This window comes from Amblyraja radiata, chromosome 24 (genome assembly GCF_010909765.2).
Source record: "Amblyraja radiata isolate CabotCenter1 chromosome 24, sAmbRad1.1.pri, whole genome shotgun sequence".
Classification (NCBI taxonomy): Eukaryota; Metazoa; Chordata; class Chondrichthyes; order Rajiformes; family Rajidae; genus Amblyraja; species Amblyraja radiata.
In genome coordinates, this window is record NC_045979.1 from 32,483,580 (window position 1) to 32,496,028 (window position 12,449).

General features: G+C 48.3%; 1 protein-coding gene across 6 annotated transcripts in view; it reads left to right on the forward strand.

Annotated features, from left to right (window-relative positions):
* Positions 1-1,833: 1,833 nt before the first annotated feature.
* The window catches only part of plekha6 (pleckstrin homology domain containing A6), a 206,347-nt gene continuing 195,731 nt past the window's right edge, over positions 1,834-12,449 (forward strand). For all 6 annotated transcript variants that reach the window (XM_033042855.1, XM_033042862.1, XM_033042861.1 and 3 more), the window contains exons 1-3: positions 1,834-1,962; positions 2,543-2,619; positions 2,730-2,787. In XM_033042855.1, the coding sequence (XP_032898746.1) occupies positions 1,880-1,962; positions 2,543-2,619; positions 2,730-2,787 (218 nt within the window). In that variant the 5' untranslated portion in view covers positions 1,834-1,879. The remainder of the gene's footprint in view (positions 1,963-2,542; positions 2,620-2,729; positions 2,788-12,449) is intronic.

Consider the following 12,449-nt stretch of genomic DNA (forward strand, 5'->3'; position numbering starts at 1 on the left):
AAAGCCTACCTCTTTGTATCTTCAGTGACGTTTAGTTTAGAGATACAGCGCGGAAACAGGCCCTTCGGCCCACTGAGTCCGTGCCGACCAGTGATCCACGCACAGTAACACTACCCTACACACACTAGGGACAATGTTACATTTATACCAAGCCAATTAACATACAAACATGTACGTCTTTGGAGTGTGGGAGGAAACCGGAGATCCCGGAGAAAACCCACGCAGGTCACGGGGAGAAGGTACAAACTCCGTACAGACAGCACCCGTAGTCAGGATCGAACCGGAGTCTCTGGCGCTGTGGCTCCAGCAGCTCTAGCGTTGTGCCACCCTGCTTTTGCTGCATTGCTGGTGTACGACTCACAAGGCGGGACACAACATTCCCAACACTTTGCATATTTTTCCCCATGCTCATTAAAATGAAATATCTCGCAAAAAGCACACAAAAATTGTTATTAACAAAGAATTCTTTCTGAAGGTCATTGACTTTTATTTCGGCTTCTTTCTGGCATTAAAAAAACAAGACACTATTATGTCTGAAGAAGGGTCTCGACCAGAAGCGGCACCTATTCCTCTTCTCCAGAGATGCTGCCTGTCCCGCTGAGTGACTCCAAAATCCTGGAGTAACTCAGTGGGTCAGGCACCATCTCTGGAGAACATGGATAGGTGACATTTTGGATCTGGACCCGCTGAGTTACTCCAGCACTTTGTGTCTATCTTTGGTATAAACCAGCATCTGCAGTTCCTTGTCTCTAGGAGATGATTAGCCACTATGATTGGCCTTAATTATCCCTCCACCTTTTTGCCCAGACACCAAATCAGACTGTGATGCCGTCCAGAGTCAAATTGCTAATCCATAGCAGTGGAGGCTAGAATATAACGTCGTATTTTTATGTTCATATGTGATAGGAACAATAGACAATAGATAATAGGTGCAGGAGTAGGCCATTCGGCCCTTCGAGCCAGCACCACCATTCAATGTGATCATGGCTGATCATCCCCAATCAGTACCCCGTTCCTGCCTTCTCCCCATATCCCCTGACTCCGCTATTTTTAAGAGCTCTATCTAGCTCTCTCTTGAAAGCATCCAGCGAACCTGCCTCCACCTGTGGCAGAGAATTCCACAGACTCACCACTCTCTGTGAGAAAAAGTTTCCTCGTCTCCGTTCTAAATGGCTTACCCCTTATTCTTAAACTGTAGCCCCTGGTTCTGGACTTTCCCAACATCGGGAACACGTTTCCTGCCTCTAGCGTGTCCAAGCCCTTAACAATCTCTCAGCATATGACAGTTCCACCATCCCGGAGCAGAATTAGGCCATTCAGCCCATCAAGTCTACTCCGCCATTCAATCATGGCTGTCCTATCCCTCCAGCATTTTGTGTCTATCTTCAATGTAAAGCAAATTCTTGGCAGAAGAGAGTGGATGTTTTGACTCTCTTGATGAAATAGGTCGTGCCTTCAAAGGTCAATCCTTGCTGCCAGCCACGGAACAGTCCTGGTGTTCAATGCATTGCATGCACGCAAAAACAACCCAAAATGCAGAGTTTTAAAATAACAAGTAAGACACAAACCAGCTAGAGTAACTCAGCGGGACAGGGGCTTAAACCAGCATCTGCAGTTCCTCCCTACACTTTTCATGGCACCTTGGTACAAGTGACAAGTAAACTAGGGAGGTGAATGTATTACTTTTGAAGGGACAGGTTAGAATAGCACCTCCTGCCCCTACAACAGCCACTGTAGTGAGGGCGGAGAGAGGCGGGGACAGAGACAGGGTTAGAGCGCAGCGCTCACAGTGGGCGGTGATGATCCAAACACGCCCATCCCACACCCCCGACCTGGGTCACGCCCAGGGAGATCTTCTCCCTCCTGGCCGCTGGGATCCATGGACAAGCGGGGACACAGGGAGAGATTGCCCGGACTCTGGAGCCGCGGCGTGACCCGGGACGGCCGCCTGTTCTACATAGAGTTGAGTTTCACTTTTGCCCGACTCCTCTCAACTTGTAGCGCTGCCCCTTCTCTGCGGAATGAGAGCAAGGACAACTTTCACTCTCATTCTCTCACTCTCTCCACTTCCTTGCCCCTTCCCTCTCTCTCCCGTCTACCCCCTCTCCCTCTTCCCCCTCTCCCTCTCTCTCTACCCCCTCTACTCCCTCTCTATCTATACCTCTCCCCCCTCTCTCTCCACTCCCTTTCTCTCTCCACTCTCCCCCCTCTCTCTCTCTGCCCCTCTACATCTCCCCCTACCCCCTCTCTCTCCTCCCCTCTACCTCTCTCTCTTTCCTCTCCCCTCCCTCTCTCTCTCCCCTCTATCTCCTCATCTCCCTCTGCCCCCTCTCTCTCTTTCCCTCTCTTTCCCCTCTTCCTCCCCTCTCCCTCCCCCTCCTCACTCTCTCTCCCCCCTCTCACTCTCCCCCTCTCTCTCCCCTTCTCTCTCCCCATCTCCCTCTCGTTCACCCTCTCCACTCTCCACTCTCCCCCTCTCCCCCTCTGTCCTTCTCCAATTCATATATTTCATCCATCCATCTATCCTGGCTTTCCCTTGCAGCGACCTGACCCGCTCCACGAGTTGGCTTCACCCCGGCTCAGCACAGACTTGCCACACGGGACACCGGCGCCGCCCAGGTGAGGCCACAGAGACATTGCTTGTGATTTAAAACACCCACTGGCTGCGGCGGCGACTTTCAAACTGTTGTGCATTTTTGTTTTTTTCCATGTGATGTATTGAACGCCAGGACTGTTCCGTGGCTGGGAGCAAGGATTCACCTTTGAAGGCGCGATCTATTTCATCAAGTGAGTCCCCATCCGCTCTCTGCTGCTAATAATTGTCTTTGCATTGTCTGTCTTTGGTGAGATACGACCTTATATTCTAGCCTCTACTACTATGGGTTAACAATTGTATTTGGGTAAAAGGCCATGACAGAGTGGATGTGGAGAGGATGTTTCCACTAGTGGGAGAGTCCAGGACCAGAGGTCACAGCTTCAGAATGAAATGACGTTCCTTTAGGAAGGAGATGAGGAATTTCTTAAGTCGGTGGTGAATCTGTGGAATTCATTGCCACAGAAGGCTGTGGAGGTCAAGTCAATGGGTATTTTTAAGGCAGAGTTCGATAGGTCCTTGATTAGTACGGGTGTCAGGGGTTATAGGGAGAAGGCTTCACACTGTGTTTTTGATTTTCTGTTTTTGGATTGAATTCTGTTTTTAATTTGTGTCTCTGTGATGTCTTTTTTTACCTGTTCTATTCCGATTATATGTTTTTATTCCGATTACTATGTAAGGTGTCCTTGAGATGTCTGAAAGGCGCCCATTAAATAAAATTTATTATTATTATTATTATTATTAAGGCAGGAGAATGGGGTTGAATGGGAGAGAGATCAGCCATGATAGAATGGTGGAGTAGACTTGATGGGCCGAATGGCCTAATTCTGTTCCTATCACATATAAACATGAAAATACGACATTATATTCTAGCCTCCACTGCTATGGATTAGCAATTTGAGGGGTCATTAAGGCCAATCATAATGGCTAATCATCTCCTAGAGTCAAGGAACTGCAGATGCTGGTTTATACCAAATATAGACATAAAGTGCTGGAGTAACTCAGTGGGTCCAGATCTAAAACATCAACTATCCATGTTCTCCAGAGATGGTGCCTGACCCGCTGAGTTACTCCAGCTTATTGTGTCTTGTTTAAGAAACTGCAGATGCAGGTTTACAGCGTAAAAAAAGACACAAAGTGCTGGAGTAACACTGCGGGCCAAGCAGCACCTCTAGAGAACAAGGGTCCCAACCCAAAACATCACTTATCCATGTTCTCCAGAGATGCTGCCTGACCCACAGAGTTACTCCAGCACTTTGTGTATTTTTTTGACGAGTCATCTCCTTCACTTGCTTGAGTCCTACCCGCAAGGTAGTGTGTCTGCATCGACCAGCGATCCCCGCACATTAACACTACCCTACACACACGAGGGACAATTTACATTTATTACCAGAACCAATGAACCTACAAACCTGTACGTCCTTGGAGTGCGGGAGGAAACCGAAGATCTCGGAGAAAACCCACGCAGGTCACGGGGAGAACGTACAAACTCCGTACAGACAGCGCCCATAGACAGGATCGAACCCGGATCTCTGGCGCTGTAAAGCAGCAACTCTACCGCTGTGCCACCTTGTGTTTGCGTGGCCATTTAAGATGCTCAGTGCTGAGTTTCAGGAGTAAGGTTCTAGTTTATTTAAAATCATGAGAAAAATAGATTTGGTAGGCGCACAGAGTCTCTTGCCCAGAGTAGGGGAATCGAGAACCGGAGGAAATAGGTTTAAGGTGGGGGGGGGGGGGGGGGAATATTTAATGGGAATCTGAGGGGTAACTTTTTCCACACAAAGAGTGGTGGGTGTGTGGAACGAGTTGCCAGAGGAAGTAGTTGAGGCTGGGACTATTGCAACGTTTAAGAAACAATTAGACTGGTACATGGATAGGACACGTTTAGAGGGATATGGACCAAACGCAGAAAGGTGGGACGAGTGTAGCTGGGACATGTTGGCCGGTGTGGGCAAGTTGGGCGGAAGGGCTTGTTTCCACACTGTATCACTCCATGACACTATGACTCGTGTGGGTTGTCTCCGGGTGCTCCGGTTTCCTCTCACACGCTAAAAAGACGTGCAGGTTTGCTGCTTAATTTGGCTTCGGTAAAAATTGTGAGTTGCGTTCCTGTGCACACCACACTAGCACTGTCCTACACAACGGGGGGACAATTTACAATGTTTTACCGGAGCCAATTAAACTACAAACCTGCACGTCCTTGGAGTGTGTCAGGAAACCGGAGCACCCGGAGGCAACCCACCCGATCACAATGAGAACGTACGCACACCGCACCCGCAGTCGGGATCAAACCCGTGCCGCTGGCGCTGTGAGGCAGCAACACTTGCCGCTGCCCCTGATTTCGCTTCTTCTCTGACGCCTAATTTGTTAATTTGTTAACTGATTGTAGAGACTAGTTGGAGCCGGGCTCTGGGTGATATGATCAAGAATGTTTCTATTCGAGCTGGGGTTTTTTTTTTTCTGCAGCGTTTGGATGATGGCCTTGCCATCCACACAATGGGAGCAAGAATGATTTGTATAGATGGCCGAATCAGAGGCTTTAATGGGTAATGTTTCTTTTGAAGAGGGGATTTCCTATCCAATGTATCTAGACCAGAGCATGCTGCTGTCATGTCTGGCCTTGCCTCATTAATTTCTTGAGAGTTGCCGCATGGAAGGATTCTGCAACTTTAAAACTATTTATAGAATACATCAACAACAGAAAGCTGATTTAATGAATTCTCTGAACCGGAGATGGCTGCTTCTTATAATTACATATTTTAAAATTAAGGCTTTACTGCAGAAACATTTAGCTGGGCTATTCCCAGTTAAACCTCTCTGATGCTTGTTTGTGTGTTGTTGTACAAAATGGGAGAAGTCAAAAAAAAAATGTTCCTCTACCCTCGCTCCAGTTTAGACAATAGACAATAGGTGCAGGAGTAGGCCATTCGGCCCTTCGTGCCAGCACCGCCATTCAATGTGATCGTGGCTGATCATCCCCAATCAGTACCCCGTTCCTGCCTTCTCCCCATATCCTCTGACTCCGCTATCTTTAAGAGCCCTGTCTAGCTCTCTCTTGAAAGTATCCAGAGAACCGGCCTCCACCGCCCTCTGAGGCAGAGAATTCCACAGACTCACCACTCTCTGTGAGGAAAAAGTGTTTCCTCGTCTCCGTTCTAAATGGCTTACCCCTTATTCTTAAACTGTGGCCCCTGGTTCTAGACTCCCACAACATCGGGAACATGTTTCCTGCCTCTAGCGTGTCCAAACCCTCAATAATCCTATATGTTTCAATTAGATCCCCTCTAATCCTTCTAAACTCCAGAGTGTACAAGCCCAGCTGCTCCATTCTCTCAGCATATGACAGTCCCTCCATCACGGCAATGAATCTTGTAAACCTACGCTGCACTCCCTCAATAATTATAATAATAATAATAAATTTTATTTATGGGCGCCTTTCAAGAGTCTCAAGGACACCTCAATAGCAAGAATGTCCTTCCTCAAATTAAGGGACCAAAATTAGTTTATTGTAACGTGTGAAAACCTTTGCTGCGTTCTATCCAGTCAGTGGAAAGACAATACATGATCACAATCGAGCCATTCACAGTGTACAGACACATGACAAGGGAATAACGTTTAGTGCAAGGTAAAGCCAGCAAAGTCCGATCAAGGATAGTCCGAGGGTCACCAATGAGGTAGATAGTAGTTCAGGACTGCTCTCTGGTTGTGGTAGGATGGTTCACTTGCCTGACAACAGCTGGGAAGAAACTGTCCCTGAATCTGGAGGTGTGTGTTTTCACACTTCTGTACCTTTTGCCCGATGAGAGAGGGGAGAAAAGGTAGTGACCAGGGTGCGACTGGTCCTTGATGATGCTGCTGGCCTTGCCGAGGCAGCGTGAGGTGTAAATGGAGTCAATGGAAGGGAGATTGGTTTGTGTGATGGTCTGGGCTGCGTCCACAATTCACTGCAATTCCTTGCAGTCTTGGACGGGGCTGTTCCCAAACCGTGCTGTGATCCATTCTGATAACAATCTACTGAACGGATTGCAAAATATATTTTCTTCAATCAATTATTTTATTTACCGCTCACTTTTGGCTCATTAATTTCTCAAGACTAAATAGAGTGCATGTGGAGAGGATGTTTCCTGCAGAGGGAGAGTTTAGGACCAGAGGGCACAGCCTCAGAATAAAAGGACGTAACTTGTTAATTTTACCGAAGCCAATTAACCTACAAACCTGCACGCGAGGAATGGAGGGGAGGAGGATTTTTTTAGCCAGAGGGTTGTGAATCTGTGGAATTCATTGCCACATTCAGCTGTGGAGGCCAAATCAGTGGGTATTTTTAAAGCGGGGATTGATAGGTTCTTGATTAGGAAGGGTGTCAAATGTTATGGGGAGAAGGCAGGAGAATGGGGTTCGAAGGGAAAAATAGATCGGCCACAATCGAATGGCGGATCAGACTAGATGGGCTGAAGGGCCTAATTCTGCTCCAATGTCTTTCTGATCTTTTCCTATTTAAGTGTTGCGAAGAATGTTGCAATTAATATTTTAATTTGCCCTATGGTTGAAAAAACTATTAAGTGGGAAGTGATTTGAAGATTTTGGAGAGTATCGTTTAAGAAGGAACTGCAGATGCTGGAAAAATCGAAGGTAGGCAAAAATGCTGGAGGAACTCAGCGGGTGAGGCAGCATCGATGGAGCGAAGGAATGGGCGACGTTTTGGGTCTAGACCCTGCAGGAAGGAATTGGCGACATTCCGGGTGGAGACCCTTCTTCAGACTGATGTCAGGGGAGGGGGAAGGACAAGGATAGTGGGCAGAGACAGTGGGGGTAGTGGGAGGACTGGGAAGGGGGAGGGGAAGGAGAGAGAAATCTAGGGCTACCTGAAGTTAGAGAAGTCAACGTTCATACCGCTGGGGTGTAAACTGCCCAAGCCAGCTACTTTGTCCACTCTATTTTCTTTGTATGTTAGGAGACAATGGAGAATGGATTTTCATGCACCTGTTGACAGGTACCTGGAATAGTGATCCCAGATAGTTGGAATACCAGACAAATGGGATTCCTGGAATGATCTCTGATTACCTGGGATTTCCCACATTGCATGCGAAGTGAAACTATTGTCCGTACCCGAAAACGTCACCTATCCATGTTCTCCACAGATGCTGCCTGACCTGCTGAGTGACTCCAGCACTCTGTGAAACGTCACCTATCCATGTTCTCCACAGATGTTGCCTGACCCGCTGAGTTACTCCAGCACTCTGTGCATTCTTTTGTTGTACATATAGAAACATAGGAAATGGGTGCAAGGAGTAGGCCATTCGGCCCATCGAGCCAGCGCAGCCATTCAATATGATCATGGCTGATCATCCATCTTCACACTGCTTGTAATGTCCAAAATGTCACCTGTCCATTTTCTCCAGAGCCTGACCTGCTGAGTCACTCCAGCACTTTGTGTCTATCTTTGGTATAAACCAGCACCTGCAGTTCATTGTTATTCCATCTTGCTCACTCCTGTGACCTTCCTCATGCATCAACTTTCCCCTATTTCCCGTTGTTTAGACTACTGTCCTTTGTTGAAGATACCACCCAGTTAAACGCCTCCTCCCACAACACCACAGGCTAGTGGGTGCGGGTTACGCAACGCTGCAACAGCCTGTTACAGAGTTTACCTTCATGTGTTCAGAAGCGATAGAAACATAGACAATAGGTGCAGGAGTAGGCCATTCGGCCCTTTGAGCCAGCACCGCCATTCAATATGATCACGGCTGATCATCCAAAATCAGTACCCCGTTCCTGCTTTCTCCCCATATCCCTTGATTCCGTTAGCCCTAAGGGCTGTATCTAACTCTCTCTTGAAAACATCCAGTGAATTGGCCTCCACTGCCTTCTGTGGCAGAGAATTCCACTGATTCACAACTCTCTGGGTGAAAATGTGTTTCCTCATCTCAGTCCTAAATGGCCTACCCCTTATTATTAAATACTATACCCGTGTACCTGTATACCTGGCTAGGGTGTAGTTTGACACTTCGGGGTGAGCAAAAATATATGATTCTGGCCCCATTAGTAACTTTAGACTGTACTGTAGAGATAGTGTGGAAACAGGCCCTTTGGCCCACCGAGTCCGTGCCGACCAGCGATCCCCGCACACTATCCTACCCACACTTGGGACAATTTACAATTTTACTGAAGCCAATTAACCTACAAACCTGTACATCTTTGGAGTGGAGCAGGAAACCAGAGCACCCGGAGAAAACCCACGTGGTCACAGGGAGAACGAACGAACTCCGTGCAGACAGCACCCGTAGTCGGGATCGAACCCGTGTCTCTGGCGCTGTGAGGCAGCAACTCTACCGCTGCGCCTCTCCTGAAACACTTATAAAACAACCCCGTACCAAAGATAGACACAGTAACTCAGCGGGTCAGGCAGCATCTCTGGAGAAGGTGGATAGTGGCCTTTTGGGTTGGGATCCATCTTCACACTGCTTGTAATGTCCAAAATGTCACCTGTCCATTTTCTCCAGAGCCTGACCTGCTGAGTCACTCCAGCACTTTGTGTCTATCTTTGGTATAAACCAGCACCTGCAGTTCATTGTTATTCCATCTTGCTCACTCCTGTGACCTTCCTCATGCATCAACTTTCCCCTATTTCCCGTTGTTTAGACTACTGTCCTTTGTTGAAGATACCACCCAGTTAAACGCCTCCTCCCACAACACAACAGTCTAGTGGGTGCGGGTTACGCAACGCTGCAACAGCCTGTCACAGATTTTACCTTCATGTGTTCAGAAGCGATAGAAACATAGACAATAGGTGCAGGAGTAGGCCATTCGGCCCTTTGAGCCAGCACCACCATTCAGTATGATCACGGCTGATCATCCAAAATCAGTACCCCGTTCCTGCTTTCTCCCCATATCCCTTGATTCCGTTAGCCCTAAGGGCTGTATCTAACTCTCTCTTGAAAACATCCAGTGAATTGGCCTCCTCTGCCTTCTGTGGCAGAGAATTCCACAGATTCACAACTCTCTGGGTGAAAAAGTTTGTCCTCATCTCTGTCCTAAATGGCCTACCCCTTATTCTTAAACTGTGACCCCTGGTTCTGGACTCCCCCAACATGGGGAACATTTTTCCTGCATCTGGCCTCTCCAATCCCTTAAGAATTTTATATGTTTATAAAAGATACCCTCTCATCCTTCTAAATTCCAGTGAATAAAAGCCCAGATGGGAGCAGAATTGGGCCATTCGGCCCATCAAGTGTTCCCTGCCATTCGATCATGGCTCATCTATCTATCGCTCCTAACCCGGGCGGTCACGGTGGCGTAGCGGTAGAGTCGCTGCCTTACAGCGAATGCAGCGCCGGAGACCCGGTTCAATCCCGACTACGGGTGCTGTCCGTACGGAGTTTGTACGTTCTCTCCGTGACCTGCGTGGGTTCTCACCAAGATCTTCGGTTTCCTCCCACACTCCAAAGACGTACAGGTTTGTAGGTTGATTGGCTTGGTAAATGTAAACATTGTCCTTGGTGGGTGTAGGATAGTGTTAATGTGCGGGGATCGCTGGTTGGCGCGGACCCGGTGGGCCGAAGGGCCTGTTTCCGCGCTGTATCTCTAAACTAAACTAATCTAAACCCCATTCTCCTGCCTTCTCCCCATAACCCCTGACACCCGTACTAATCAAGAATCGATCTATCTCGGCCTTAAAAATATCCACTGACTCGGCCTCCACAGCTGACAGTCTGTGGCAATGAATTCCACAGATTCACCACCCTCTGACTAAAGAAATTCCTCCTCATCTCCTTCCTAAAGGAACGCCCTTTAATTCTGAGGCTGTGCCCTCTGGTCCTAGACTCTCCCACTAGTGGAAACATCCTCTCCACATCCACCCTATCCAGGCCTTTCACTATTTGGTAAGTTTCGTTGAGACACCCCCTCATCCTTCTAAACTCCAGCGAGTACAGGCCCAGTGCCGTCAAACGCTCATCATATGTTAACCCACTCCTTCTTGGGATAATTCTCGTAAACCTCCTCTGGACCCTCTCCAGAGCCAGCACATCCTTCCTCAGACATGGGGCCCAAAATGTGGGGCTCACAATACGCCAAATGTGGCCTGACCAGCGCCTTATAGAGCCTCAGCATTACATCTAAGTTTTCGTATTCTCGTCCTCTTGAAATAGAAGCTAGTGTTGCGTTATTGAGGGACAATCAGGCGTTGCAGAATTGTGCTTCCAGCAGCGAGAGGGGGTTAAGTGACTGAATGAAAAATAGTAAAAGTATTTAAATGCGTCGGACGTGACTGCGGTGAAGATTGTAACGGCAGCACAGATGTGGTGACCAGGCTGGACTCTGAATCCACGTGCGAAATGGCAGGAGAATCTCGTCAAGATCCAGCCAGCTTTCTTGAGTGCTGGACGGTCCCGTGGACGCTAGTTCTTGCGAGGATCTTGATTACGTAATCAATCCGTCTGAAGTCAGGGTCCCGACCCAAAATGTCACCTGCACTTTGTCTCCAGAGATGATCGTTCGTTCTTGCCTTCTGACCGATGTCTAACCAAATTCTTCCATCGCACTCACTCCCCCAACCTCACCAAGTTCCACCCCACCAGGGCTCCCCACTTCCCCCTCTTCCCCACTAGCTCCATCCTGGCCCCTATTTTACGGAAGGACAGTTCAGAAGCCTAATAACTGTGACAAAGCCGTTCCTGAGTCTGGTGGTGCTCCGTTCCCAAGCCTCTGTACTTTCTACGCCATTCGGCCCATCGAACCTCCTCCGCTGGCCCATTTTTCCCACTCTCCATCCCATTCTCCAGCTATCTGTATCTTCTCAAAACGGGATTGGGAGCAGAGAGAAGAAGGAATGACCGGGGGTGGGACAAGTCTTTGATTATGTTGAAGGCAGACACAAAATGCTGGAGTAACTCAGCGGGACGGGCAGCATCTCTGGAGGGATGAGGTTTCGGGTCGAGACTTTCTTCAGACTGATCATGTTGATCATGTCGATGTGTGACTGGGACGGTTTGGAGTGGTTTTCGAGCTCTCCACCATCTACCTCCTCGACAGGAACGCCTCCACTCATCCTGGCGAGATGGTTGCTGTTGACAGTGCAGGAAACTCAACTAATTTTAAGATAACTCAGAGATGTTGTGATGAGAATGTGCTGATGAAAAGATGCTCTTGATGGGCGGAGTTTAGTTTAATTTAGAGTTACAGCGCAGAATGATGCCCTTCGGCCCATCAAGTCCACACCGACCAGTGATCCACGCACACAAATACTATCCTACACGCACCAGGGTCAATTTTACATTTGTACCATTCCTCCCAAGCTCTTTGGAGTGTGGGAGGAAACCGAAGACCTCGGAGAAAACCCACGCAGCTCCAAAGTAGTACAGGTTTGTAGGTTAATTGACGATATAAATCTAAATTGTCCCTAGTGTGTGTGTGTGTGGAAGATAGTGTTAGTGTGCGGGGGTCGCTGGTCAGCATAGACTCGGTGGGCCGAATGGTCTGTTTCCGCGCTGTATCTCTAAACTAAACTAAACTGACCCTGTGGGGCTTCAACGAGTCCGCGCCGACCAGCGATCCCCGCACACTAACACTAACACTATCCTGCACACACTAGGGACAATTAAACATTTATACCAAGCCAATACACTAGGGACAGTTTATACATACACCAAGCCAATCAACCTACAAACCTGTACGTCTTTAGAGTGTGGGAGGAAACCGAAGATCTCGGAGAAAACCCACGCAGGTCACGGGGAGAACATACAAACTCTACAGACCCGTAGTCAGGATGGAACCCGGGTCTCTGGCGCTGTAAGGCAGCAACTCTACCGCTGCGCCACCGAATCCACTCGACGGTTGCTGATGATTGATTGAATTATGT